The sequence below is a fragment of the Alligator mississippiensis genome, chromosome 8 (genome assembly GCF_030867095.1).
Source record: "Alligator mississippiensis isolate rAllMis1 chromosome 8, rAllMis1, whole genome shotgun sequence".
NCBI classification, from domain to species: Eukaryota; Metazoa; Chordata; order Crocodylia; family Alligatoridae; genus Alligator; species Alligator mississippiensis.
In genome coordinates, this window is record NC_081831.1 from 36,430,770 (window position 1) to 36,457,459 (window position 26,690).

Here is a 26,690-nt window from a genome sequence, read left to right on the forward strand (position 1 = left end):
GTGTTCTTTGGGACAATCCCCCAGCGGCATAGACAGGAAATTTGGGGTGGCCTAAGAAGTATTTTGTCCGATAATCCCATCCTAATCTGACCTTCGTTTAGGGCTCTGTACTTGATGTGGGATATTATTTTACACATTAATTAGTACATATGCATAGCTAATGAAATTCTCTCTCTCTAGGGTGTGTAATTCATTAATAACAAGTTTTTATTGGGTCTAGATTAGCTTTGAAAAAGGAACCGGGAATAAGGAACTGAGAAGGAATACAGAACCAGGAACAGGAAACCAGGAATAAGGAACTGGGAATAAGCAACCAACTTCAGCCTCATTGTCTATCCAGGTCTTAAAAGCCTCCAAGAATGGAGACTCCACCACCTACCTCTCTGGGTAGCCTGTTCCAGTGCTTCACAATCCTCCCAGCGAGAGAGTTTTTCCTAAAACCTACCCTAAACTTCCCTTGCTACAAGTTGAGACCATTGCTCCTTGTTGTGTCATCTACCACCACTGAGCACATCCCCTTGGCAGCCACCCTGCAGCCTGTCATGAAATCCCCCTCAGTCTCTTCTCGAGACTAAATAAGCGCAGTTCCCTCAGCCTTGCCTCACAAGTGGCGCGTGCCCCAGGCCTCCAACGATTTTTGTTGCCCTCGGCTGGACTCTCCCATTCGTCCACATCCTTTCTGTAGGGGGGACCCAAAACTGGACACAGTACTGCAGGTGTGACCTCACCTGTGCCAAACACAGGGGAATGATCAGGTCCCTGAATCTGCCGTCAGCGCTGCCAGTGCAGTACGCCCTCAGCCTTTGCCGCCGAGGACCCCGCTGAGCCCGTACGCGGGCAGCAGCCATGGAGGCTGTCGTGCCCCTCGGTGCCCCCCTCCAGGCAGCTGCGAGTCTCAGCCTCTGCTTGTAGGAAGCGGGGCCGGCCGGGGCAACGAGCGAGAGCAAGGACAAGGACTCGAAGGTGGCACGCGTCCCCACGGGCAGCGCGACCTGAGGCGGGTGGAGGCTGCCCCACCCCCACACGTGGGGCCCGCAGGCCCCGCCCCCTCCCTCGGGCCCGGGCAGGGGTCGGAGGAGCCACCACCCCTCCCCCCCAATGCCAGCGCCGGGGGGCGTGGCGACCAGTCACGTGATGCATGGTCCCGCCCCCCCCACTGCTCACGTGGCTGGCTCAGCCCTACGCGCGGTGCATCTCGGAACTACGCGGCCTTTCCGCTCTCGGCGCAGCGCGCGGCGGCGGGAACATGGCGGACGGCGAAGGTAGGAGGGAGCCGCCCGGGCCCTGAGCACGTGGCGGCGGGGCGGAGAGGCCCCCGGTCCGGGGGTCGGGACCTTGACCGGGCTTGCAACAGCGACGGCCCTGGCAGCTGCCACATGCGCGGCGTCCTGGTGTGCCGGCGCGTGGCCGCCGCTGCCCTGCGGGGGGGAGGGGGTGCGACACGCGCCAGGTGCGCGCGCAGTCGCGTCAGTGCCGCCCGGGCCCACGTGGCGCCGCGGCCTTCTTCGCGCCACTGTCTCACCCCGAGCCCGGCCCCTCCGCGCGGCGGCCGCGGCTCCTGCCCGCCTGGAAGCGGGGCCGCTCGCCGGAAGAAGCACGTGGTCGGCTTCAGACCCGCGGACTGAGGCTGCTTTTTATCAAGCCTGGGATGGGGGAGCCGGTCCAGGAAGGACGGGCGGTGCTGAGGAAAGGGGCAGCAGTGGTTGTTGAGCCTGGGAGAGAGCCTCTGAATGGGCCTTAAATGGTGGAGGCTGCGAGTAGAGAGGACCAGTGGAAAAAGCCCTGGCCAGTTCCAGTTCCCTGCCGTAGTGACACAAGCCTGTTTGACCTGCCAAGGGTCAGGGGCTTTGGTCCATTGTGGAAAACTAAGCTTCCCTTAAGAAGAGATGCCACTGGGAACACATCAGCTAATAATTGGAGACAACTAAAAGGAAAGCAAGAAGGATGAGGGCATGGGTTAATAGAGGGGGCCTGGGCAAGACAGACCCATGGTCTAATCCAGTCAGTGGCAGGTCTTATGTTCTGTAGCAGGTAAAGGACTTGAAAGGAAAATGCAACCACAGGTTTGTTGGAACATGTGAAAAAGAAAACCAGAACCGGAGTGAGGGCTACAGGCTAATAAGGGTTCACGCCAGCCAGGACCCACTGCCCCCTGAGCGATTCCAGGGACCTTGTGGATGCCAACCAGCAAAACTCAACCCATAGATGAGCCACAGCATGAAAGGAAGAGCCCCACCCTCACCCCAGGTTCTTCCATACCAAGGCCTTTGTCCTGGTCCTAGACGGGACAAAACGGCCTACAGTCTGACTCAGTAAACATCCATATGTTTTTAAGGGATCTTAACATACTGGTTTAGAAGGCAGTTTTCTCTAGTGAGTTTGCATGATTATTTGTTTATTTTCTGCTGGAGGTGGCTGCTGCATTACACAGTTCTACTCACTTAGGCTTGGGCAGGGTCTGGAGTGAAAGGTAGTGACTGTCTCTCCCTGTTTCTTGCACAGGTTCTGTAGGGAAGAAGCACAAGAAGAAGAAGGACAGGAAATCGCTACCTGCAGATGATGTTGCTGTAAGTGATGTCTTTTTTATCTTTTTTTTCTTGTCTTGTAGGCCTATGTTTGCCTCCAAGCAAGCCTTGGAGGCAAAGCCTTGGTGCCTTGGCTTGGCTCTTGGAGGTAGTTTAGGCAGTCATGAAACTTCCTTCATCATATTTTCATTTAGGCAGCTGTCCAGAAAAGATTTTTGTCTTCTCTTGCAAACTTGTTAGGCTGTGGATGGTTTTTGAAACAAAGCTTCTTGTATTTAAACAGTTGCAGTTTGAGATTGCAAGCTGTGAGGGAAAAGAAAAAGCCAGACAGAAAGCGATGCAAGGGGAAACCATTCAAATGGCGGTTCAGGGACCTAATCTGGGATCATATATATGTTGGTTTAAAAGAAAAAGGTTGAAGTCTTATGAATCAGTTGTTCACCTTGTTTTAGGATTGCACTCAGATATTACAGTGAAGAGGGACTGAAAAATATGTAGAAAAACAGAACTTGCTGCTCTTACCAGGTGGGAAAGACTACTTTCACAGTTACTGAATCCAAGATGAAGGTTTTTTCCCCCCATTCAGGGAGGGGGGAGGGGGTGGGTATGCTGGCAGCTGCTGTGGCTCTGACTGCAGCTCCAACCCAAGGTTAAGTGTCAGTCAGAGCCACAGCAGCCTCTGCCTCCACCCTCCCCTACTTACCATTGCAGGCATGGTTCTAGCCCATATGCTCTATATCCTTAATCTGAGTAGAGCTAGAGATGTGCCTGATGGAAGTGGTAGGGTGGGGCAGAAGCTACAGACAGTAGGTAGAGTGGGGTCGGGGAGTGCTGTCACTGCAGGGGGGATGGGTAATTTTCCATATATAGAATCTAATGGGGGGGGGGTCATTTTAGATTTGAAGTAGTCTTGGATTTGGATAAATAAGGTAAAGTATTGTCCTAACAAACAAATGTTGGTATACTGATGTGTGTGGTTTTATCATGTTCTACTCTGTGTGTTCGTGTGTCTTGGAATAAAACTGCCTTTTTGTTAACAAGTCAATATTTTGAGACTAAAATGGCAGTTGAGGGCCACATAGAGTTGTTTGCATTACAGCTGACTACATCTGATATTTATCCTCATGGATATGGATAACAGTAAAAGGAGGAGATGCTTGTGCTGAGAATTGCTTTTTTTTTTTTTAAAGTAATTCCCCTAAATTAGCATTTTTCAACATTGAAATAAAGTAAATCCCTTGGCAGAGCTTTCTAGCTTCAAAGCAGCTGGGGGTCATGTGCCCTGTTGGCAGCCACAGGCATGACAAGCTGCATACCCCAAGTGCATAGGTGCACCCTGCCCCACCTTCAGCATCCTTTGGGCTCCCCTCTGGCACTGCCCTGCATTGTGGCTCCAGACTGCCAACTCCCCTGGCATTGCAGGCTGCACTGGGGTAGGGGGCATGTAGTAGGAGCTGGGGGAAGAAGGGAAATCCCCAACACCCTGGCTGCTACTGCAGTTGGGAACAATAGGGGAAGTGGTGGCTGGATGAGATGCCAAGGGCTGCATGTTAACATCTCATGGGCTGCATGTGAACTGCCAGTTGCCCAGCACTGCCTTATGGGATTAGGGTTTAGTCTCTCTCCATGAATTTGCTCCTATTATCTACAGCCTTGAAAAATAGAAGTTTTTGTTTTCTCAAATTATGTACTCTAAGAAAATTTGGATTAGCTGTGATTTCTGCAGTAGAGAAGCTAAGTCTAGCCATCTGTTTGGTAATGCCTCTGATAAATAGAAGATAAATATCTCCATTTCATGATACGGGAAGTAACTTTGTTTTCATGTAATTGATTATTGGATTTTTTTCTTTAAAATGAGCCATTTATAATTAAATAGAAAATTGTTAGTCTATATTAAGTCCTAAAGTAAAAATAATTTATTAAAATTTAAATTAGTGAAAGCAATATTGAAGCTATATATTTGCTGTCAAAGTTGGGTTTTTTAAGTCAAAATGAAGTATCTAGCACTAAACATCATCTTAGTTCTAAACTAGCTTTGGTTAGTGGTAGGGTTTCTTTCTATGGATGAGGAGAGAATATTTTCTTGTTTTCAGTTTATTCAGCTGGTTCAGCTAATGACCGCTTTAATTAAAATTGAGGAATCAACTGTTGCAACAGATGTTAATACATAAATTTGTTAGATTTGTTTAATTTCTTTTCTCATGTTGAAAGTTTTACCTAAGTGAAAATATTCTAAAAGGCTATTTTAATGTATTTTTAATTGAATTTCAACTACTGTCCAAAAATAAAGTGCTAGGACACATGAATGAAAAATAATTGTCTGATAAGCTGGATATCATTTACAGTTTTTCCCAAATGTGATCTCTGCTCTTTATTATGTGTCCGTTTATTCCAATAATTACTATAAGTTGCATGTTCCTTTCCTAAGGAAATAAATAAAAAGTACACAATATAAAAACAAAATTAAATTGATTTAAATCAGCATTCCCACGTATTAAGGTAAATCGTGATTGCAGTTATTCATTTGCATCAGTTTGGTTTACATTATTCTTGCCTGGCAGTCGCTAATGCTTTTTAAACAATGTCTTATTAACTAACTTATGGACATTTACAAGGAAATTCTATGGACTTTGGATTGGAAAAAAAGACTTGGAGAACATTGCCTGTCAGTTCTAATTCTCTGACTTAGTATTTCAATGTCTTCTCAGGATATACAGTATACAGAGGAATTTTTCATCAAACCAGAATCCCGGGTGGCTCAGCTGGACACATCTCACTGGCCCTTGCTGCTGAAGGTAAGGAGCATGACAGAAAAGTCTAGGTCAGTTTAGGGTATACTCTTTCTGATTGTATACAATAAGCACCACTAGGTCTTGTCTTTCACATGTGTTTTTAGTGTACTGGCAAAGAAAGTAATGTCTGTGGGAGCTTAGAGCTGACTAATCCCTCTGTCATGTAAAACTGTTTTCTTGCCTTGCCCATAAATGTGCCCGCTAGGAACTTCCCTGTCCCTTCTCTCTACTCCTGGAGTGATGGTTCCATGGGGCTTCCATGGACTTCCTAGGTCTGGGTACAAAAGCTTAGACGCACTGGATTTACTGTCTTGTAGTTTGTTCGGGAAGCTTTTCAGTTGTTTCTGCCCAAGGCTGTGCTTTTTCTAGCTGCTCGGTATTCTCACTGCTATTGAAAAGCTCAATTTCTACATGTGCCAGTTTTCAGTTAGCTATAATTCATATTTAATCAAACTCTAATTCACGTGTGTAGTAGTGGAGTCCCAGGACCAAAATATTAAGTCTTCAAGAACATTTTTGTCATTTTGTTTGAATTTTATAGAATTTTGACAAGCTCAATGTGAGGACTGCGCACTACACTCCCCTTCCATCTGGTTCTAATCCACTGAAGAGGGAACTTGCTGAGTATGTTAGGTAAGCATATGTAGGAAAACAGGGCTGTTCCTTCTCTTCATTTGTGTTTTACATGAATCTTCTGATTGCCTGGTGCAGGGGTTGAAAACTTTTTGCCACCACAGGTTGCTGTTTGTAACCCAGCCCCTGCCATGGGCTGTACCCTACACCTCTCTGTTGATCAACCATGCTGCGAAGGGAATAGAGGGGAAAGGGCAGTTGCTAGGATCCTGGAAGCGCTTTGTCTTGCTGTGGCTAGAGTGCATTGCTGATTGCCTTGGCTGCTGCAGTTGGTTAGAGTGATGCTAATAGCACCAAGGTCACAGGTTCAGTGCCTGGTTGGACTAGATCTCCTGAGGTCTTTTCTAGCCTTAATTCTCTATGAAATGTTCAAGGGCTGGATCCAGCCTGTAGGCTGTAGGTTGCACACTCCTGATATAGTTCCAGAAACTTTCTCTTCAATGTTGCTGGATGTTCAGAAATCCTCTTTAAACTTTCAGCAGATTCATAATCATTAAAGCTGTCATTAGAACAATTTTAATAGCATTTTTGATAAAGCCACAAAAGCAAACTTCTGTAGAGTTGAAGGTAGGCAGATGGACTTCCCTTTATTGAAGGTACAGCTTCTGTAGCAGTTAATTTGGTCAAGTTCTGCTTATTGGTAAGTGCTCTTGAGGACAGGAAGATCAAGATCTCCAAGACCCAGGAGCCTGAAGTTGGACTTCTGGCTAAGTGGGTTGTCTTTTCAAAGAGCTGTGCACTAAGCAGCCTCCACTAGTGTGGTGAGAACTGCTTGTGTGCTCAACACTATTTATAAATAGGCCACTTATTTAGAGGTTCCTGTCTTTGAAAATCTTGGGTATATGCTGCAAATGTGTGATTGCTTTGAAAGCCAAATGTTGGTTAAACAGGAGTGGGGTAGCTGCTGATATTGGTGGTTCTAAATATCTATAATTTGTTTCACTGTAGGTCGGGTTTCATTAACCTTGATAAACCGTCCAACCCTTCTTCCCATGAAGTAGTTGCATGGATCCGGCGCATTCTTCGGGTTCAGAAGACCGGGCATAGTGGGACACTAGACCCTAAAGTGACCGGGTGCCTGATTGTGTGTATTGAGCGAGCAACACGATTGGTCAAATCCCAGCAGAGCGCAGGTATGTTGTTTTATTTTACTTTATCTTATTTGGATGAAAACTGCTAATTTTAGAGCAGATGGCTTTAGGTCTAGCTCATTGAAAGTCTACTTGAAGGCGGGTTGCTAAGCAACATTAGAGGCTAGGATGAATTATGAGCCCCAAATGGTGGCAAATAATACTGCATGTTTTCCTAAGAACTGTTACAGCACATCTAATTAGGTGAACAGGTTTCAGGAGAGCACAGCATGTTTAATTTACAAACTAGAGGTTAACCAGCCCTATGGGTTTACAAAATAAAACTTGCTACACAAGAAACCTGCAGCTTGGCTTCCTTTGTCAGATGAAATATGGGTGTGTTAGACCTTTTGGAAAAGGTGGTAATTAAGCGGTTGCGTCTCTGGGTATTTGAGTTACGGTGCCACCTGCCTGGTGGTAAACAGTAAAACACAAGTGGCTGCTCCTGACTACTCTTCTGTCGTTCTTTCAGGCAAAGAGTATGTGGGAATTGTTCGGCTGCACAATGCTATTGAAAGTGAGACTCAACTTGCCAGGGTAAGTCTCTGTGCCATGAACCAAAACATACACTGAATACTTGATGCAGCAAGCAGCTTATGTAGGAGATGCTGAGGAGCAGCTGGTGGAGAACAGTCTTTTAACATTGTGATATAGAGAACATCTTGTTCTCACAAGACTCCAGTTTTAATAACACAGATTTTTCTTAAGAGTTAACATTAAAGGCAATTTGTTGCTTGCAGCATAGTCATCAGTAGTCATTGTGGTCTCCATACTTCAGAGCTGCTTTGTCTTTTAAGCTCTATCCATCCTTTCTAGCAAAGGGGCGTTCTCTTTGTTCGTTTCGTCCTACTGCCGAGTGCCGAGCCACGTATGGTATGTGAAGTGATGATGAAGTTTATCCATTCTCTGAGTGCCGCTGCACTGCTCCCCTGCAACACCCATGTCCCTGTTCTAGGGGCTGTGTGCTGTGCAGCCTCCAGATTCCCTGCAGCCCCTCAGTGTTCTACTGGGGGCTGTTGGCGTGTCTGGATGGCTGCCTGCAGGAGTGAAGCAGAGTCAGCAGAGCTGGAGCCTTTCTCCATAGGGGGCTTCATCTCAACCAAGATGAGGGATGCTGTCTGATCACATACTGCTGCCTGGCAGAACATCCCAGTATGCCTCTTATCAGTCCCATCAGCGACTGAAATAGTGGTTGTTATCAAGCGTGGTAGGTATCTGACCAAATGGGCTTGATTAATGAAATATGAGCAGACCACCTGAAGCCTGCAGTTCTCTCGATATGCAAGTGACCTAATTGTCTCAAGTGTTTACGTCTTAAATGTTACTAACTCTAAATGTGAATTACGCAACATTGAAGGCTGTCCATTCTTCTGCTTCTCCCCCTAGGCAATAGAAACTCTGACAGGTGCACTGTTTCAGCGTCCTCCCCTCATCGCTGCTGTAAAGAGGCAGCTGAGAGTCCGAACCATCTATGAAAGCAAACTAGTGGAATATGACCCTGAGAAGAGATTAGGTAAAGTCAAGCTCTCTTTCATATCTTTTTCTGAGCAAACTACTTAAGGGGGCCTGCTTTTCTTCTTTTGAATGAGACTGGCGTGCAGGTGTTTGAAGTCCTCTTCTGAAATCCAAGTCTTGTGAGATAACATCCTAATTTGAAATGGAGGTAGGTGTTAAGGCTAGAATGTTGAACGGGCTGCACTGTGCCACAGTCTGGTAAGGGAGGGAACAGTGTCCCTAGCTGATGTTACGGAGGGAATATGCTTTATCTTGTATGATGATTTCTGTTAATGACAGAATAGAATTTCTGTGTGCCTCCTTCCCTAATAGATGAAATTCTTCACTGTCTAGATACATACCTTAGCAAGAGTTATCCTTGCTTTACATTTTTTTTTCAGTGTTGAAGTGTCAATACTTCTTGCTGAGCTCCTTTTGAAGAGCCATATGATGTAAAATAGATGGCAGTAGCACTGTGTGCAAAGATGACTTGCATCTATCACCCAATACTGATGGCTGTTTCTGGGGTCCTGAATATAGAGCATCTCTGTACTCTAGTTGTTGTCCTGGGTTTAGAGAATGGTGGCTAGGTTTGTCTGAATTGGAAAGGCAAGTGTGTTTATATGGATGTCTCAGTGCTCTTCTCTGCCCTTGGTCCCAGGCATCTTCTGGGCAAGTTGCGAAGCTGGCACTTACATCCGAACACTGTGTGTCCACCTTGGCCTGCTGCTGGGAGTCGGAGGCCAGATGCAGGAGCTCCGGCGAGTGCGCTCAGGAATCTTGGGGGAGAAGGTAGGGTGTTAATGCTGCTTATACTATAAACTGTTCCTCCCCAAAGTGTTGAGTTCAGGTCAGGGCTGCTGCCCCTGTTCTGGTAATTAAGCTTTGGGACAGCGAATGACTAGAGAATGTGCCAATGTGATGGGAAGTCTTACTTTTTGCCACTCCATTCTCCAGCCCACAAAACTGTCTCCTCTGAATTCAGCTGCATGAGCTTTCTGCTTACATTCTGCCTTGGGTTAGTGGCATATCTTATGCGTTGCATTTAAAAGGGCACCTTTTTGTACTATTTGAATGTTAGTTTGAAAGTGATATAAAAACTATAGATAGACTTTCCAGCCTGACCATAAAGGTAAAGAGAGTTTGGATAACTTTTGTTTCCAGAGCAAGTTATCTGAAGTGAGTCTCTGAATATAGGCATTTCTCCAAAAACTTTGTGCTTAGGAATGCACCGATAGGGTTTTTGGGGGGGTCGATACCAATGGCTGATTTTTAAGGAGCCTTATCAGCCGATACCAGTCCAGTTCTGATATGCAGCCTTGCAGCTTAGAGACCAGCGTCAGGCTGGTACATCTGGTGTGGGGGAGAGGGTGCGGGGAAGGAAGGCACGTCGTGGGGGCAGATTGAGGCCCCTGCAGTGAGAGAGGGAGTGGGGCAGAGGCAGGCGCTGCTCAACAGGGGTGGGGTGGGGCAGGGTGTGGAACAGAGCTGCAAGTGGCTGGTCTGGAAGAGGGGGGCAGCTCCCGCTGCTGCACACACCCTGGGGGGGCATATGACCCCAGATCTGTGTTGGGTGGGGGCTGCAGCCACCCCAAATTTCACTGTATACCCCCCAAATCCCCATTCCAGCGCCGCCATCACACAGCCCAACCCAGTTCCCGGCCCCAGCCAGCAGTGGCAGCCTGCCCCGCACAAATCCAGGGGGCACACGCCCCCTGTGCCCTCCTGGGGTGTATGCAGTGATGGGAGCCAACCCCCAGGCCACAGCACCTGTCCCAGACCCATTTCCTCCCTCACCGCAGGGGCCTTGATCAGCAACCCCCCGTGTCCCTTCTCTTCTCCTACACCAGACTTACCAGCCCAACTCTGGTCTCCAAGCCCCATTGGCCACCTCAGGCAAAAGAAGCCAATTGTGAATACTTTCAATTTTCCCTATGTCGGTGCCGATCTGATATAGGACCAATGTATGTGGGTTAGATCACAAATTAAATGAATTCTGTTTCCAGCAAGCACAAATACTAATTTGTGGTCAGGCACATCCCAGGACTGCAGTAGCAGGGCCAGGGCTGAGGGATTTTGTCCCTTATGTGGGATATGTTTGCTTTCCTACCTTGTCCATGGCTGTTGCCAGTTTTGTCCCCGAGCCCTTTTTTCAGAAACTCGGGATTTATCCTGACTTCAGCCTGCTCCTTGTGACTAGTGTTGTCTACATTCACTCAGGTCTGTCTTTTATATTGGTGGCTGACTTAAGGGTTGATGGAATGGGAAATGTCTTTTTGCAGGACAGCATGGTGACTATGCATGATGTGCTAGATGCTCAGTGGCAGTATGACAACAACAAAGATGAGAGTTATCTGAGGCGGGTTATCTTCCCCTTGGAGAAGTTGCTAACTTCGCATAAGCGGTTGGTGATGAAAGACAGCGCGGTGAGTTGAAAGGCGGCTGTGGAGATTGCTGACCCCATCCATCTTGGATAGCAAGAAGTCGGGGGTGGGGAATCTGGTGATAATCCAGGTGCTTATGGACAGCAGCCAAAACTGCTTTCAAAGGGTTAGCTGTGGGAGATAGGGTTTTGATGCAAGTCCGACCTGAGAAAGATGGGCAGTGTGCAAGATGACTTTTTCATTTAAAAACAAACAAACAATCATGTTCCAAGCCAAATCAATTCCAAATCTGTAAGTCATTCAAGAACCATGTGTGGCCCTACTACTGGCAGACATTCCAGTGGGGTTTCAGATGCTTCCAAATCATTTGGCAGGCATCCTACATGCAGGCCCAAGCCCAGAGACTTTGGGGTTCATATGCCCCTGAGTTTCACTTGCCCTCAGCCGTACGGCTGCAGGAGCAAGTTTAGGAAGGAGTCTCCCATTTCCATAAAGTGGGCATAAAGCCAAGATCTTGCCACTGGAAATGAAAGTGGATGATTAACTATACGTTACCTCCATGGGTACTACCCCATGCCAAAAAAAAATTATGCCCAGCAACTAGGAAAGCTGCCTTAGTGATCACGGTATTTCAGGTCTACACTTGAGCTGAGCCAAAAGGCCACCTGCTCACATCTTATTTTGCTCCAGCTAGTGGAGTCTACTCTATACAGAACATTCCAGGGCTCCTTTTTATTAGTTCCCATAACAGGTGGGTGAGGGAATATTGTTGTACAAGATGGTGCTTGTGTATGGAAGTTGAAATGGCTAGATAACTTTGCAGAGTGGCAGTGTTTCCTTTGTTGGTTAGGACCACGCTGCTTTTTATGCTAAGCCACCCATTCTCTTCCCCTACCCTTCCAGGTTAATGCCATCTGCTATGGAGCCAAGATAATGCTTCCTGGTGTCCTGAGGTACGAAGACGGCATTGAAATTAATCAGGAAATAGTTGTCATCACTACTAAAGGGGAAGCCATTTGCACAGGTAAGAGGAGATCACTGGTCTTCTAGCTGCCAGGCTCACTTGCAGTAAATCTGGAAGGTTTTCACTAGCATGTTAGTGAAGTTGCAGCAAGCATGGGAGCTGAGTAAGATGTGTGCATATTAGGCAGACTCACCATGGACAAGTACTTTAAACCCTGTTTCTTGGTAACAATGACAGGATGTTATCATTTAGATAACTAACATACAACGCATAGGCATCTAGGAGTGCCAAATCAGTGATGACAACTAAAAAGTATAGTATAGTAACTGAAAATAGGTTGATTGCAAAGTGGTCGTCATCAGACTTCATGATCCCATTACTTCATAGTTATTTGTTCCTTTGTTGTCTCCCTTGAATCCTTGAGGTAGACCAGGATTCTTGTGATGACTTTTCATCTAGTCCTACTGTCCTGGGTGTTGAGATGTGTGGTATGTGAAGTCATGATGAAGTTTATCCATTCTCTGAGTGCCTCTGCACTGCCCCCCGCAACATCCAGGTCCCTGTTCTAGAGGCTTTGTGCTGTGCAGCCTCCAGATTCCCCCCCAGTCTCTCAGTGGTCTACTGGGGGCTATTCGCATGTCTGGATGGCTGCCTGCAGGAGTGAAATAGCCAGCAGAGCTGGAGCCTCTTTCTTTGGGGGGGGGGCTCCATCTCGGCCAAGATGAGGGATGCTGTCTGATCACATACTTCTGCCTGGTAAAGAGTTCTCTGCATGCCAAAAAACCTGGTGTAAAGAAATAGGTAAGCTGTAGATGGCAGCTGACCTACTGTGAACTGTTGCATTTCTGTGTTTATACTAAAGCATTGTTTCAACAGACACTGCACAGGAAGTAAACACCAAGGTTTCACGTGACTGAAACAACACGTGGGGTTGATTAGTGCACGTGTTTTTTATTGTGCACATATCCCATCTCCTGCACAGTACACCTCCAAGTAATGTGACAGACACCCTTATGGGTTAGTTGATGTATCCCATGTACTCTTTGTAACGCTTCCTCTTCAGTGTAGCCAGTGGGGTTGAGCCTGGTTACAGACTTAGGAAACTGAGCTAGGTCTCTTAACCCAAGCCATAGAGATTCCTGCATTTAGTCTTAGGATCATAATTGATTCATCTTCAGTAGAGTATAAACCTATACCCTTTGGCTTCCATGATCACAGGCTTCGGAAGGCTTTGGCTTCCACGATCACGGTCCATTCTTTGGTGAGAGAGGCAGTGGTCTGCTGGGAAGAGACGGCCTCCACCTCAATGCACTGGGAAGGAGGCTCTTCTCAGCCAGACTGGCTGACCTGCTTGACCAGGTTTTAAACTAAGCCTGCCAGGGGATGGGGGGACTACCACCACAGCAAGCCCACTGGGCAACTTTTGCAAATCCAGCGGGCTAAGGCACTCAAAGGAACCCACCACTACCCCAGTCCTGGAACAATGTAGGGAAGACTAAGGCCCCCAATGGGACGCTTATGTACCTGTACACCAATGCCAGGAGCTTGGGGATCAAGTGGGAAGAACTGGTCCTCCTGCTAAACAAGAATGACTATGATCTCATAGGGATAAAGGAGACCTGTTGGGTCTCCACCTATGACTGGGCCACAGGTATAGGTGGCTATACCTTGTACAGGAGAGATCAGTAGACAAAAGGGGCAGGGGTGTACCTCGCTATGTCAAGGAAAGCTACGTGTCCCTGCAAACTGACATTGGCATGGAGGGTGGACGACTGGAGACTCTGGGTTAAAATCCGTGGTGAACATGGCACAGGACACAATGGTAAATCTACTACAGACCTAACCAGGAACAAGAGCTCGACCAGGACTTCACCAAGGAACTGGTTGAGGCTGCACGCTCCAAGTGCATGGTTGTTATGGGAGACTACTGCGACCCAGACATCTTGTGGCCAAATGCGAATGGTTGCAAAGCTTCCTTGTGCGTGGATGAGCTCTATCTGACTCAAGAAGTCTATGAACCGATGACAGGCAAAGCGCTGCTCAACCTGGTACTGGCAACGGGGGATGATTTAATCAACGACCTAACGGTCGAAGGGGAGCTGGGAGACGGCGACCATGAGCTGATCACCTTCACCATCTTCCGTAAAGCTGGCAAGTCAGTCGGCAATGCAGAAGTCCTCGACTTCAGGAAAGCTGACTTTGACAAGCTCCGGAGGCTTGTTGGCAAGGCCCTAAGGGACCACAACCCAAAGGGGAGGGGAGTTCAGGATGAGTGGTTGCTCAAGGGGGTGATCCTGGAAGCACAAGCAATGTCTATCCCATCTCGGAGGAAAGGCAGCAAAAGGGCACAGCAGCCCCCTTGGCTCTGCAGTGAACTTGTGGACCTCCTACATCTAAAAAGAAAGACCTATAAAGGATGGAGGACTGGATCCACCTCAAAGGAGGAGTATTCTGCACTGGTCCAGACCTGTAGGGAGAGAACCAGGAAAGCCAAGGCTGTGACCGAACTCCAACTGTCTGCATGTATCAAAGACAATAAGTCTTTTTTTTTTTTTTTTTTTTTTTAGGTATGTGGGGAGCGGGAGGAAAGATGGGTAATATTGGACCCCTGCTAAACCATATGGGACAACTGATAACTGATGCCCAGAAAAAAGCCAACCTGCTTAATGGGTATTTTGCATCTGTTTTTCACCAGCCCCAAGGGACAGCCAGGGTGAGAGAGAATTGTTACCCTACATCAATGTCTGGCACTAGCATGGATCTTCAAGTACTCGTGGCACTCAGGTGTAGTGCCCGAAGATTGAAAGAAGGCCATCGTGGTGCCTATCTTCAAGAAAGGGAAGAAAGTAGATCCGGGGAACTACAGGCCTATCAGCCTGACCTCTATCCTGGGGAAGATCTTGGAAAAAATTATCAAAGGGACCATTCTTAACAAACTGGCTGATGGCAACATCCTGAGGGATAGCCAGCACGGGTTGTTTGCAGATACGTCTTACCTGGCCAATCTCATCTTCTATGATCAGGTGACATACCACCTGGACAAGGGTGAAGAGATTGATGTCATATATCTTGATTTTAAAAAAGCCTTCGATCTGATGTCCCATGATCATCTCATGGAAAAATTGGCCAACTGTGGCCTCGGCTACTTCACAGTCCAGTGGCCGGGGAATTGGCTCTGAGGTCAGACCCAGAGAGTGGTAGTTGATGGAAGTCGATCATTGTGGTGCGCTGTGATCAGTGGGCCGTCCTTGGGCCTATACTCTTTAACATCTTTATTAATGATGTGGACATTGGTATCAGAAGCAGACTGACCAAGTTCACCAATGACACTAAACTTTGGGGTAAAGTGTCCACACTTGAGGGCAGGAGGGTGATCCAGGCTGACCTAGACGGGCTCAGAAAAATGGGCAGGCATAAACCTGATGGCATTCAACACTGAAAAATACGAGGTACTTCACCTGGGGGGGGACCCTGCAGCACGCTTATAGGCTCAGCAGTGCTACGCTTGTTAGCACCATGGCCAAAAGGGACTTGGGGCTCGTGACTGACCACAAAATGAATATGAGCCACCAATGCAATGCCGCTGTTGGTAAAGTGAGCAAAACTCTGGCTTGCATCCATAGATGGTTCTCAAGCAAATCCCAGGATATTATCGTCCCGTTGTACTTGGCCTTGGTGAAGCTGCAGCTGGAGTACTACATCCAATTCTGGGCTCCACAATTTAAAAAGGATGTGGAGAAGCTTGAGAGAGTCCAGAGGAGAGCCACATGCATGGTCAGAGGGCAGGAAAACAAGCCTTATGAGAGGCTGATTGCCATGGGATTCTTCAGCCTGGAAAAGAACAGGCTCAGGGGTGACCTGGTGACAGCCTATATGTGCATCAGGATCTGGGGGAACATCTACCAGTTCACCAGAGTGCTCCAAGGGATGACAAGGTCAAATGGTCACAAACTCCTCAAAGACCATTTCAGGCTGGACCTAAGGAAGAACTTTTTTACTGTCCAAGCCCCCAAGGCCTGGAACAGACTCCCTCTAGAGGTGGTGCAGGCACCTGCTCTGGACTCCTTTTAAAAGGCATTTGGGCATCTGTCTTGCTGGGATCCTTTGACCCCAGCTGACTTCCTGTGCCTGGGGCAGGGGGCTGGATGCTGTGATCTTCCAAAGTCCCTTGCAGTCCAAATGTCTATGAAATCTATGAGGCCTGTGCTGAGTGGATCTTGCAGATAGTTTTTCGGGTCTCCTTTTTTCAGATTTCTCTCTTGGGGATAATTATTTTTGGAAAATGTCTTTCTAACCCTTTGATGGAGGTGTAGAGCAAAATGAACCCATTAACTGCATAAGCTACACCATAGCCCATACAGCTCTTTTTTTGTTCCTCACAATATTCACAAACTTTTTTCTTTTAATCCACATCTGTAGCCATTGCCTTGATGACCACTGCTGTGATTTCTACCTGTGATCATGGGATAGTGGCAAAGATCAAGAGAGTAATCATGGAAAGAGACACTTACCCCCGCAAATGGGGTCTTGGCCCAAAGGTAAGCTGTGGGAGTTAAGGGAATTGCTTGTTGGAAGATTTTTCCAAGTGGTTGTTCTGCTGTTGAGAAGCTGATTTCTGGGAAGATTCATTCAAAGCTGCAGGTCCAACATACTGGCTTGCAGTTTGTCAACCCAAAAGCTCTGAGTCTAAGAGCACAGCACGCAAGCTACTTCAGCTCATGTCACTTGGGCGTTTGCATGCCATCTGAAATGGACTTGATCAGCTGTGCCTCTGCTGTGAAACTCAGAGAAACCTTTGGGCTGTGTCTTGCATTGCTATAACAATGTCAGAGAGCTGGATTTCTCGTAACATGGTTCAAAGCCTGTTTCCAAGTGGTTAAGAGTCAGTCTACACAAGTCTTGATTAGTCTGTGCTGGGGACCTTTCTTCCATGAAGAGCCAAATGATGTAAAACAGATGACATCAGCACTCTGTGCAATGCTGACTTCCATCTATCACCCATTACTGATGGCTCATGGAGGGGCTGAGCACAGAGCAATCAGTTCTTTATTCTTGTGAGACTTAAGTAATGTGTAAAACAGAGTTTTTTGAAAGGTACCATAGAAATGAAAAAATACGGTTAACTACAGTGCATGTAGGCAATGCCACTTACACATTCTCCTGCCTGAGATCCTTGCCTTCATGTTATAACCACCTGCCTAACTGGTACAGTAACAGTAGATGATTGGCTCCATCTGGCTTGGAGTTTAGCCTCCCCCAGACTGTTAGGATAAAGTTCTCTTTTCTGGCTTGCTTATTGCCTCAGGAATGTACTCTTATTACACATATAAGAGAGATGGCTAGCTGTGTCAGTCTGAAGTCAGACAGAAGGTAGGGCAAGGTGGCATCTTCAAGACCTAACTGGTTCAGAGAGGCATGTGTCCTACCTTCTACAAATATAAGAATGACTTATAAACAGAATACAGGAATCTGCAAGTTGCTATCAGAGGGGAGGGGGGGGTGTAACTAGTAAAAGGAGGCCTTACCTTGCTCTTTACATTACTTTTATACCTTGTGACTTCAACTAGAAAAGATAAATCTTTGAAGCTGGAATAAGACCGTTTATGCTTTATGCACTCTTGTATCAGGCAATTCAGAAGAAGATGATGATCCAGCAGGGCCTGTTGGATAAGCATGGCAAACCCAATCAGAGCACGCCAGCTTTTTGGGAGAAGGAATATGTAGACTACAGGTAACATTGTGTGTGTCAGAGACCTGTTGAGGGGCAGGCTGGAGGGGTGGTCTCTGCTAGTCTTTCTAAACTAAACTATGTGCATACAGGAGAACCTCGCCATTCGTGGGGGATCCATTCTGGAGATCCCTGCCAATGGTGAAATCCACGAATACTGACAGGGCTCCCTGTCAGATGCCACAGCCACCCCCCACCCTCCCATGAGAAGCTGGAAGCACGGGGCTCCTCTGCAGCACCTGGGGACCGACTGCAGCTGCCTCCAGGGGAGAAGATGCTGCCACCTCCCTCCCCGTCCCTTGCGCTCTGCCTTCCCCTGCCCCATGCAGCGCTCTGTGCCTGCTTACGTAGAGGAAGGAGCTCGGTGCAGCGCCAGAGGGAGCTGCGGCAGCACTTGCCCTGACCCGCTTCATTGGTGCGACGCACTGCAAATATTCAAATCCACAAATAGTGAGGGTTTCCTGTAGTCTTCACAGTGTTCAATTGCTCCTCAATTTTTGGGACCCTGTTGACTTCTTAAAAAAATCTTTGTTCAATGAAAAGTCACTGATTTGGAAATGCCTGGCAGGGTGTGTGTTTACAGCCTCTAGTTGGCAGTTGTCATGGTGCCCATTGTCCTTGTGCAGTGCTGTTTGACCTGCACCCATCTGCTGCCCCATGAGTTAAATGGCTTGCAGACAGTTATCCCTTTCTAGCCTGATACTTGTGGCTCTAGAGGGAGTCAGTCTGCTAAATCAAGCAGGGGAATCTCAGCCTTTATCCAGCACAGCTGGGTGCTGATGCAGACTTCAGGTTTCCCATACACCAAGTACCTTTGGTATCTTGGAATACCACAGTATGTACAAGTGCTTCACCTGTGTAGTAGCAGGAGACTGAGGGATGGGGCTTGGTCTGAGAGGAAAGTAACTAGAGAATTAATTCTGCTCACTCAGGTGTGTTTTTCTTTTCAGGATCACTGTAAAGAAAGAAGAAAAAGCCACCACATCTTGCGAGGCAGAGAGGACACCAAAGGTGGGTGTATAGTCCTCTTATGAAATGTATTTCAGACTTGGATGGTGGGTGGCAATAAATATCTTTGCCTTGGTAGGTTGGTTCATGAAGTTAAAGCTCTGTATTGTTGCTTTGGGGGAGGGTTTTGAAGGCCTGTTGCAGAACTTTGTGCACAGTTCTCCTTGTGTTCATTTATTAGTACGTCAGTGTAAGTTTTAACGTGATTTATTAGCCAGCAAGCTGGATGATTAATGGAGATGTTGTCAGGCTTTGGGAGTTATTTGAGGCACAAGGCTTGGGAACCAGAGTTCAAAAGGACAGAAGGCTATGACCCTGGATGTGAATGAAGGGCTCTGATGGGATTCCAGAAGCATAGTGCATTAGCCCGATTCTGACTGAGGCCTTACCCAGCTTAGAAGCCAGCCAGTGCAAATGACTGGAGGCAGAGTATATTGGATCCAAGTGCCTGAACTTCTGTTTTGGTACCTTGTGTTCATATGATGATTCCCAGAAAGGAGCAGCACAGATCTCTTAGCTTGTACGTGGAACGTTTCCAGGGAATTGGTGCACCATGCTGCTCCTGTACATGGGAGCAGCAGCAGGGTTTGTCTAGAATCTTTCAGAAGCTCATAGACAAGTTCCTCAGTCTGTTTTCCACTCCTATATATATATGCCGCTTAACTGCACATTACTAGGCATAAGGCTTTATCTTCCTCCTTGCTGGGGGAGCAGGGAGGAAGGGCCGTTCAGACCTGTGTAAAATAATCCTCTTCATCAGTCGTAATGCTTTGGAGAGAGTGCCTGTGCTGAATGTGTCTTCCCCCTTTAACAGCGAAAGCGAGAGACTGAAAGCGAAAGTGAAGAGGTGACAGTGGCTACCTTGTCTCCAACTACTCCAGAGCCTGAGGAGCTGAGCAAGAAGGAAAAGAAAAAGAAGAAAAAAGAAAAGAAGGCCAGGGAAGCTGGAGAGAGTGCAGGCGAGCAAATGGAAGTGGTAGGTAGCTGTGCAGTGCCCTTGTGCAGCCCAAGCTGAAGAGTTCCATTAGATTTGCCAGGCAGGGCTGGTAGTTAAACTGGTGGATACTTCCTTGATGAAGACAGGGCCCTGGACTGGTACCGTAAGTACATGTTGAAAGAGGACTTCTCTTGAGCAGTGTTGTTGGGGCCTGGGCTTGTGAGCTTAAGGGAGTTAGTGTAGGGAGCAGAGTCTGGTAAATGCTTTCCAAAGGAAGCGCATCAGACAGCCTCCATGGGGTTGGAATTCTCCCCCATGGGGTAGTTCTGTGCAGAATGGTCAGGGATTCCTCTGCCCATTCTAGAAGAAACTGCAGATCCAATACTGGTCTTCAGTGCCCTTTCCTTTGGTATAGTGTAATGTTTGCTTCCAATAAACATGCTCCCTGGACTGAAGTTCACTGCAGATGGTCAGTTACTGACCTGCTTATCTCAGTTTGGGGCAGTGGGGTATTTCCCTCTCAACCTGTGGAATTGGGAAGCCTGGGCCTGAAGGGATGAGAGCACAAGTAAGACTTTTCAGGTCCATATTTTTAGAAATGACCGAGTGACCTGAAGAATCGCTTGCATTGCAATCTTATCTAACTCTATCCCAACTTTGCAGTTGGTCCAGTAAACGATACCACCATAAGAAATCCCTTGCCTCTTCCATTAGAATATGAGAGTCTATCTCTGGCCTTCCTGAGTTCTCTGTCCTCTCCACAGGCTGGTGAAAGCAGTGCCAAGAAAAAGAAGAAGAAGAAAAAACAAAAGGAGGCTGAAGAGAGCTCTGAGTAAAACTGGTTTCTGGTTGGGGAGGAGGAACCTGAGAACGAACAGCTATTCCCCCAGCAGGGCAGAAAGACTGACGACGCAGCGAGGGTCCTGCAGTGTGACAAGGCCCCTCATCTGCTGCTTGCACGCAAACAGGAGAATATCTCTGCAAAGGGCCATAGCCTACTCACTGTAAGCCCTCTTCATCCTGTTTTAAGGGTAACGAGGGTAGGGAGCACAAACAGCCACTGCACTGGACTGTTAGAAGCTACCACAGACTGGGCACCTTGTGCATAGAAATGGTGTCCTTGGGGCATCAACAGCTCTGGCTACAAATAGGTTATCTTAACCAGTGTTTCCAGCTTCCACCACAAATGGGGAATAACACTTTCTTTCCCTTGTTCTACCTTTCTCCTTTGTTCAGTGCTGAGAGTCATTACCCCAGACAGTTGCCAAATGCTTTTAAAGCTGAATGGGGTTGGCTTGAGGTACTTGCTGAGGAGAGCATGGGGGGGAGGCAGGAATTAAAATACTTTTGACTGACTTGACTATTTTTACATGCTTTGGTTTTAATCTTGCCATGTATTTGGTTTGACCTTCCTTCTGGAGTCCAAACATTTTCCCAAAATATTTTTGGTGTTTTTTCCTCTTTATGGAGTCCCTAGAGACGGAGGTGAGACACAGTCCCATCTCCCCCCATCAAAATGCAGCTATTTCCTGAGGTGAGCTGTTGTTAGCAAGTGGTGGGTCTCTGATACTGTCAGACTGTCCTCATGCTGTTTTAACCCCTTAGTGAAGGGAAGGGCCAGGCTGCTGTGTGCTGAGTATCACTTGCTGCCCAGCTGTGTAGTGGCTTTGTGTAATCTTTAATTTGTCTCCCTTTTTTCCCCTGTCCAGTGCTAGGGAGGTGTGTGCATGGTGTATGCAGAAGGTGGCCATTAGGAATTTAAGCAGAAAAAGGTTGTGATTTTTTTATTTTTTATATATATAAAAAAAAATTAAAAAAACTATTTTTCATCACATGGCTCTTTGCTCTTCTGGCTGCTTGGTGCTGGGTGACAGGCTCAATCAGGCACTGAGCCATGATCTATTGCTAGAGAATGAAGCCTGTCCATCCATCTCGGGAGCAGCTGCAGAGGAACCCAGTGGCTGTTAGTTCCTTGCCTATGGGCTCTGCCTCCAAGGAAGAGGATAGTGCTGCTAAGGGGAATAGTGTTCAGTTAGCATGCTGAAACCAAAAGCCAGTGCTGAATCTGTCTAGAGCTCCTGGTTGGCTTTGCCTTTTTTCTCATTACTGCCTGAAAGCCTGCACTGTGAGGAAATGGGCTGCAGCTGGTGACGTGGGGGGTGGATGGTGATCATATAGGTATTGTCACTCCAAATGTATCTTAACTGGGGATGGAGAGCACTAGACTAGTGCAAGGCCAGGATGCTGCTCTTTTTTTCAGATGGGCAGTGCTCAATGCAGCAAGTGGGACAAGTATTGAGTGGTCCTATAAGTTTTCTGGTGGTAGGAGGTACCCAGCCACTTCTGCCTGATGACAGTTCCTGTTTCCCAGGGGAGTGACTGAATCAGTGAAGGGGAATGTCCTCAGCAGTTCTGCACACCCCATGCTGAGACCATGAGCCAAAAAGCATATTCAGCACAAACTATAAAGCTCCAGTCATGGCAAGGTTTCAACACACTTTTATTGCTACTCCGTTTCCCTGCAGTGGCCTAGAACAAAGTCCCTATTGCACATCATGAGTTGTTTTTGGCATCCTTGAAAAATTGCACTAGAGTTTATACCCATTCTTCTGCTGAATGCACAGAAGACCCCTTACCTAGATGCTATGGAACTACTGCAACATGTGAGCCCCTGGTCCTATCTCTGTGGGGCTTAAGGACAGATAACAAACCCAGTGAAATAGTTGGAGGAGAGGGAGCACTCTGTGGCTGGCTGGCTAAATGTGTAAGCACCAAATCAACAGGCACCTCCTGGGTGGGAGTTGTGGGTAACATTTGCAGATAGTGGGAGCTGACCCTTGGCTGGAGAACATGCCTGCATGGTCTGTCAAGACATTCAGTTTCTACTGCATGCAATGGGATACACAATGGTCTGGGCTGAATCTCTAATTTACCAGTTTGTTTCTTCTCTGTATGGTCTATGGAGTTATTTACCCTAACCATTGTTGAGTCTCTGAGGACAGCTGATAATGGAGTCAGAATCCAGGAGCAGAGATTAAACCACAGTTGCACAGGTTATGCCAGAAAATTAAAAACTTCCACTGCCAGAATATGGAGCAGCCCAAGGGTGTCAAACTCCCACCCCCACAACAGACTAGCTATGCCAATGAAAGAAATCCTTAAAATACAAGCTGATGTACCACAGACTTAGCCCAGAAAAAATACCAGCTAGACATATGAACTGTTTTTATGGCTATGTTAAGCTTCATGATGCTGAAGCTTAATGAATACAGGGGCTAATGCTGGTATGCACTGTGAGCTAAAGGTTGAAGAAAGGAGTAGCAGAGATGAGGCTGGAAGTGTCCCTACCTTACCTCTTCAGCTCTTGTAATTAAGTTACTTTTTATCAGTAGTTGGTTACTAGATGATGTCTTCCCAGCCTCTGTCACTGCAGAAGCTTCCCTGTGCAACCAGTAGGAGTTGTGTTGTGAATGAAAGATTCTATCTGGCTCTAGCAAGATCTAAACTGTGGCTTATAAATCTAATGATTCCCTCTCCCAACTGAATTTGACAGCCCCTCCCAAGCTAATTCTCTGTCCTTTACTGCTAATAAAGCAGGAAGGTTGGCAATTTGTGGTGCAGGCTCTGAACTCACTGCACTCCTACCCTGTGTCGGATAGACCAGTTTAGGCTGTATTCATAAAACAGAAGGAGCAGGGAAGGCTGTGGGGCTTCTCTCACCCCATGCTGAAGGATGGGTTCTAGGGAAGCTGCCTGGGTGAGAAGACATCTCAGTAAACCCATGAGACAGGAACCCACTGGGGTGAGCTGCAGGCCTGGTTAAAGGCTTCCTCCAACAGCCTGAGGCTCTCATCCACGCCATTGTTGATCAGCGACAGGTCGAAGTAATGTGCATAGCGGCTGCAGATGGTCTCTGATTCCTTCCGTAGCTGCTGCAAGGCTTCCGACTGCAAAACAGTGTAAAGTCTATAAAATGGAACTGCAGGGTGGGGAGATGTTTCCCAGAAGGGACCTGCCCCCCATGCCAAGGGACCTCTTGTGCTTTCCCCACAATAATGACAGGACTGGCCTGTTCCCCTGATGAAAGTCCATCCAACTACCTCCTCGTACAGTAGCAAATACTGGCTTTATCCCAATATACAAGTCAGCCAAGTGCTCTCTATCAGCTTGCCTTAGTGGCTTTTGTTCAGGGATGCTGAGCTTTGCCCAGTAAGGCATGTTCTAAATGCTGCTGCTGTGTGGACCAAAGCTGTGGGGCCTTACAGTGCTGCAGGTGCTTCCTAGAGCTTACAGGTGGCAACCTGTATGCAGAACATTCCCAGGCTGTGTGATGGCTGTTTTGCATGTATCATGATGAGGCACAGTCACCCACGGGAGGCTCTGGGGTGGAAGATGCTTGTCATGACAGCACTCAGTAAATACGACCCAGCCACATGGGACTGTGAGCACCTAGAAAGCTGCAATTGTCACGGCACAGTGGAACATTCCATCCACAGTCTGACATTTGTGACCAGCCAGGCATTGTGACAGTGAGCTCCACAGACAGGAGAAGAAATCCTGCAAGTTCCTGCACTTGACAACAGCTACTTGCAGGATTGTATTATCCTGAAGCGAGCGTCCACAGAGCAATGATACTCTCCTACCAAGACAACTGCTGGCAGGTTCTGTGCTGTGGACAAAGCCCTGCCCTGCCTCCCTGAGAGCAGTTGTTCTGATTCTACTGTGAATCCAGCCAGTCATCCATGCTGGGGGAGCTCAGTGGAGTCCCTTTCCCATCCACCCTTCTGTCTTGCCTATTGAGACCCTGTCTGCACCACAAATGCTGCCAGCAGCGGGGGGTGGGCAAAGATCCTGTCCTGTAACCAGCAGAGCTGTTGGAACTAGTGGAAATCTGGCGGCACAAAAAGCTCATGCCACAGGGATGGGCAAAATGTGGCCTGCGGAACAGACGTGGCCCACCAGGCCATTCCATCTGGCCCGTGGGACCCCTAAAAAATTTAGAAAGTATTTATCTGTCCCTGGCTGCCTGTCATGCGGCCCTCGATGGCTTGCCAAAACTCAGTAAGTGGCCCTCCGCCCGAAATAATTGCCCGCCCCTGTCATACCAGCTGTTGGAGGTCTCTGTTGGGGGCTTAGGTGCTGCAGCTCAAGCAAAAGCCACAGTTTAGGGTAGTCCAACTTAGGCACAGCCAGGCGTGGTCAGCATGCTGCAGGGATGGCCCCCCCAGGATGCATCCCCTGCTGCATGGTAGCATGAGAGGTGACTGCCAGGAACCATGGGCCATATATTAACTGCTCAGTTGGACAGGCCTGGTGTAGACAGAGATCTTTGAGGCAGGGACAGTAATGCAAGCGTAAGCAGGACCCAGCCCAGCACAGCCCTTGAAGCTGGTACAGTAGTGCTGTAGTGCAGCACACTAGTGATGTTCAGACCCTCCCCAGACAGTTCCTATTATAAGTGGGAGCTCTCTCTCTATTTAAATGGGGAAAACCAGGTTCTTTGCTGTTTGCTGCTGTCCTGCATCCTGCACAGCTAATGGAGCTTGAAATGAACATGGCTTTTCCTTTTGTTTACTACCAGCAGGAGCATGAGCTCAGCTCTGGGCAACTGAGAATTGCTGCAGGCTGAACCAATCCCTTTGCTGTACAGCACATAACAGATTGTTGGTTGGAGGGATCATCACTACTCTCCACTATCTGAGTTCCTTGCGGTCACATTTCAGCTCCGTTCTGTTCTTTTCAGGAAGCTGTTACCTGAACTGCAGCAGCTAGCTATATATAGCATATGCTTCAGCACCCTCCGTCCTGCCCACTGCGGCAGGCACAAGCTCCTGGCAGCAGGATCTCCACCATTTGTACAGGCACCAGCGCACAGAGGAGGCGGCGCCTGGCTGCTCCATGGATTTTTCAGCTTGGTCCTTATGTATCACACTGCACTCTGACGCCCTTCTGCTAACAAATCAGATTGCAGGCAGCTTGAGTGGAAGGTTGCTTAAGTCTTTTCCTACCATAATACGCTCTGAGAACAGCAGGCCCCCTAATCTTAGCAAATCCACAGCCGCAGGCTGATTCACAGAGCCAGCTCCAGCCACAAGCATGCAAACCAGCTTGACCCAGGCTGGAGCATGCTCAGGGCCAGGCAGAGCCTGATTCCACAGGGGTGTTTTACCCTCTCTCCTAGTTTTGATTTCCAACTGTATGTTGCATGTTAGGTCTGTCCTGACAGTGCCACTGAGGCACCTGGCAGTCAGCGAAGGCACTGGCTTGTCCTAGTGCCAGTACTGCTGGAGAACCAACTCAAAGAAGCACAGCGTGATGTGAACTGCCCCATGGGAGCCACAGAGCTCCCCGAGCCAGGCGCTTTATAAACACTGCTTCCCTCCGAATTCAAGGAGGATGAACTTAATTAGCCATATCATTTGCTCTTTGCATATTTGAAACTAGTTAACAGGCCTCCTCCAAGCAGTGCTGCCTAAGCAAGCTTCATTTCAATGCTCAGCAGAGCCCCAGACTGCAGTGGCAGAGACCAGAGAAAATGGAGGAGGTGACACTTTCCTGCTTTGCTCTCACTGCCACGGAGCATCTCTTGAGAGTGGAAAACTCCGCAGTTGTGGGTGTTTCTGAAGTGAGTTATAGTGCCTGGATAATCCTACAAGATTTGTAGGATGGGGTGCAACAGCATGCATGGGAAACAGTGCTCCTAGGTTGGTGTCTTAGGTCAAGGCTGTCCATCTTCTAAGCCTCTGGGGGCTGAATGCCCACCATGATGCACCAGTGCGGGCTGTACCAGAGTGAACCATAGGCTGCCCGATCTGCACACTGTGTGCACACTCCTGCTGCTGCTGTGCTGCACACCCATCACTCCCCCCCAGACCATCCACCGACATAGCTTACCCTCAGTGTGGTACTGCACTGCCATGCTACCCCCTGAGGTGGGGGCAAAGAGCAAAACTTTGTGGAGGGAGGGGGATCTCAGAGAGCCCAGCTGCTGTTGCCAATGGAGGGAGAGGCAATGGGGCAGAAGCCCCTGCCCACAGACCACCAGTTGAATAGCACTGTTGTAGGCTACTGTCCCCTGTATTGGAAGCTGGTGGC

General features: G+C 47.9%; 2 protein-coding genes and 6 non-coding genes across 11 annotated transcripts in view; 7 read left to right on the top strand and 1 right to left on the bottom strand.

The window, feature by feature from the left end:
• Positions 1–1,162: 1,162 nt before the first annotated feature.
• Positions 1,163–21,427, top strand: DKC1 (dyskerin pseudouridine synthase 1). Of its 3 annotated transcripts, none has more exons than XM_006261436.4 (15): positions 1,163–1,262; positions 2,503–2,567; positions 5,234–5,320; positions 5,859–5,950; positions 6,899–7,083; positions 7,553–7,617; positions 8,467–8,593; positions 9,236–9,366; positions 10,857–11,000; positions 11,862–11,982; positions 16,342–16,460; positions 17,550–17,653; positions 18,601–18,661; positions 19,473–19,634; positions 20,360–21,427. In XM_006261436.4, the coding sequence occupies exons 1-15, from the start codon at positions 1,247–1,249 to the stop codon at positions 20,429–20,431; spliced, it is 1,551 nt and encodes a 516-aa protein (XP_006261498.2). In that variant the 5' UTR covers positions 1,163–1,246; the 3' UTR covers positions 20,432–21,427. The 3 variants fall into 3 exon arrangements, with proteins under 3 accessions (XP_006261498.2, XP_014465401.1, XP_059588626.1); XM_059732643.1 differs by lacking the exon at positions 1,163–1,262 and adding an exon at positions 2,099–2,247; XM_014609915.3 differs by lacking the exons at positions 18,601–18,661; positions 19,473–19,634; positions 20,360–21,427 and having other exon boundaries at positions 17,550–17,657.
• Positions 7,958–8,206, top strand: LOC132252371 (small nucleolar RNA SNORD17). Its single transcript, XR_009464265.1, has one exon. It is a non-coding gene; the product is annotated as a small nucleolar RNA SNORD17 (small nucleolar RNA).
• Positions 9,017–9,092, top strand: LOC132252361 (small nucleolar RNA SNORD83). The gene has a single exon (XR_009464255.1). It is a non-coding gene; the product is annotated as a small nucleolar RNA SNORD83 (small nucleolar RNA).
• LOC132252369 (small nucleolar RNA SNORA36 family) lies at positions 9,405–9,540 on the top strand. The gene has a single exon (XR_009464263.1). It is a non-coding gene; the product is annotated as a small nucleolar RNA SNORA36 family (small nucleolar RNA).
• Positions 12,415–12,665, top strand: LOC132252372 (small nucleolar RNA SNORD17). Its single transcript, XR_009464266.1, has one exon. It is a non-coding gene; the product is annotated as a small nucleolar RNA SNORD17 (small nucleolar RNA).
• On the top strand, positions 16,860–16,935 carry LOC132252360 (small nucleolar RNA SNORD83). Its single transcript, XR_009464254.1, has one exon. It is a non-coding gene; the product is annotated as a small nucleolar RNA SNORD83 (small nucleolar RNA).
• Positions 18,322–18,457, top strand: LOC132252370 (small nucleolar RNA SNORA56). The gene has a single exon (XR_009464264.1). It is a non-coding gene; the product is annotated as a small nucleolar RNA SNORA56 (small nucleolar RNA).
• Positions 21,428–22,078: 651 nt separating the features above from the next.
• The window catches only part of MPP1 (MAGUK p55 scaffold protein 1), a 45,031-nt gene continuing 40,419 nt past the window's right edge, over positions 22,079–26,690 (bottom strand). For both annotated transcript variants that reach the window (XM_059732644.1, XM_006261437.4), the window contains exon 12: positions 22,079–23,542. In XM_059732644.1, coding sequence (XP_059588627.1) covers positions 23,366–23,542 — 177 coding nt within the window. In that variant the 3' untranslated portion in view covers positions 22,079–23,365. The remainder of the gene's footprint in view (positions 23,543–26,690) is intronic.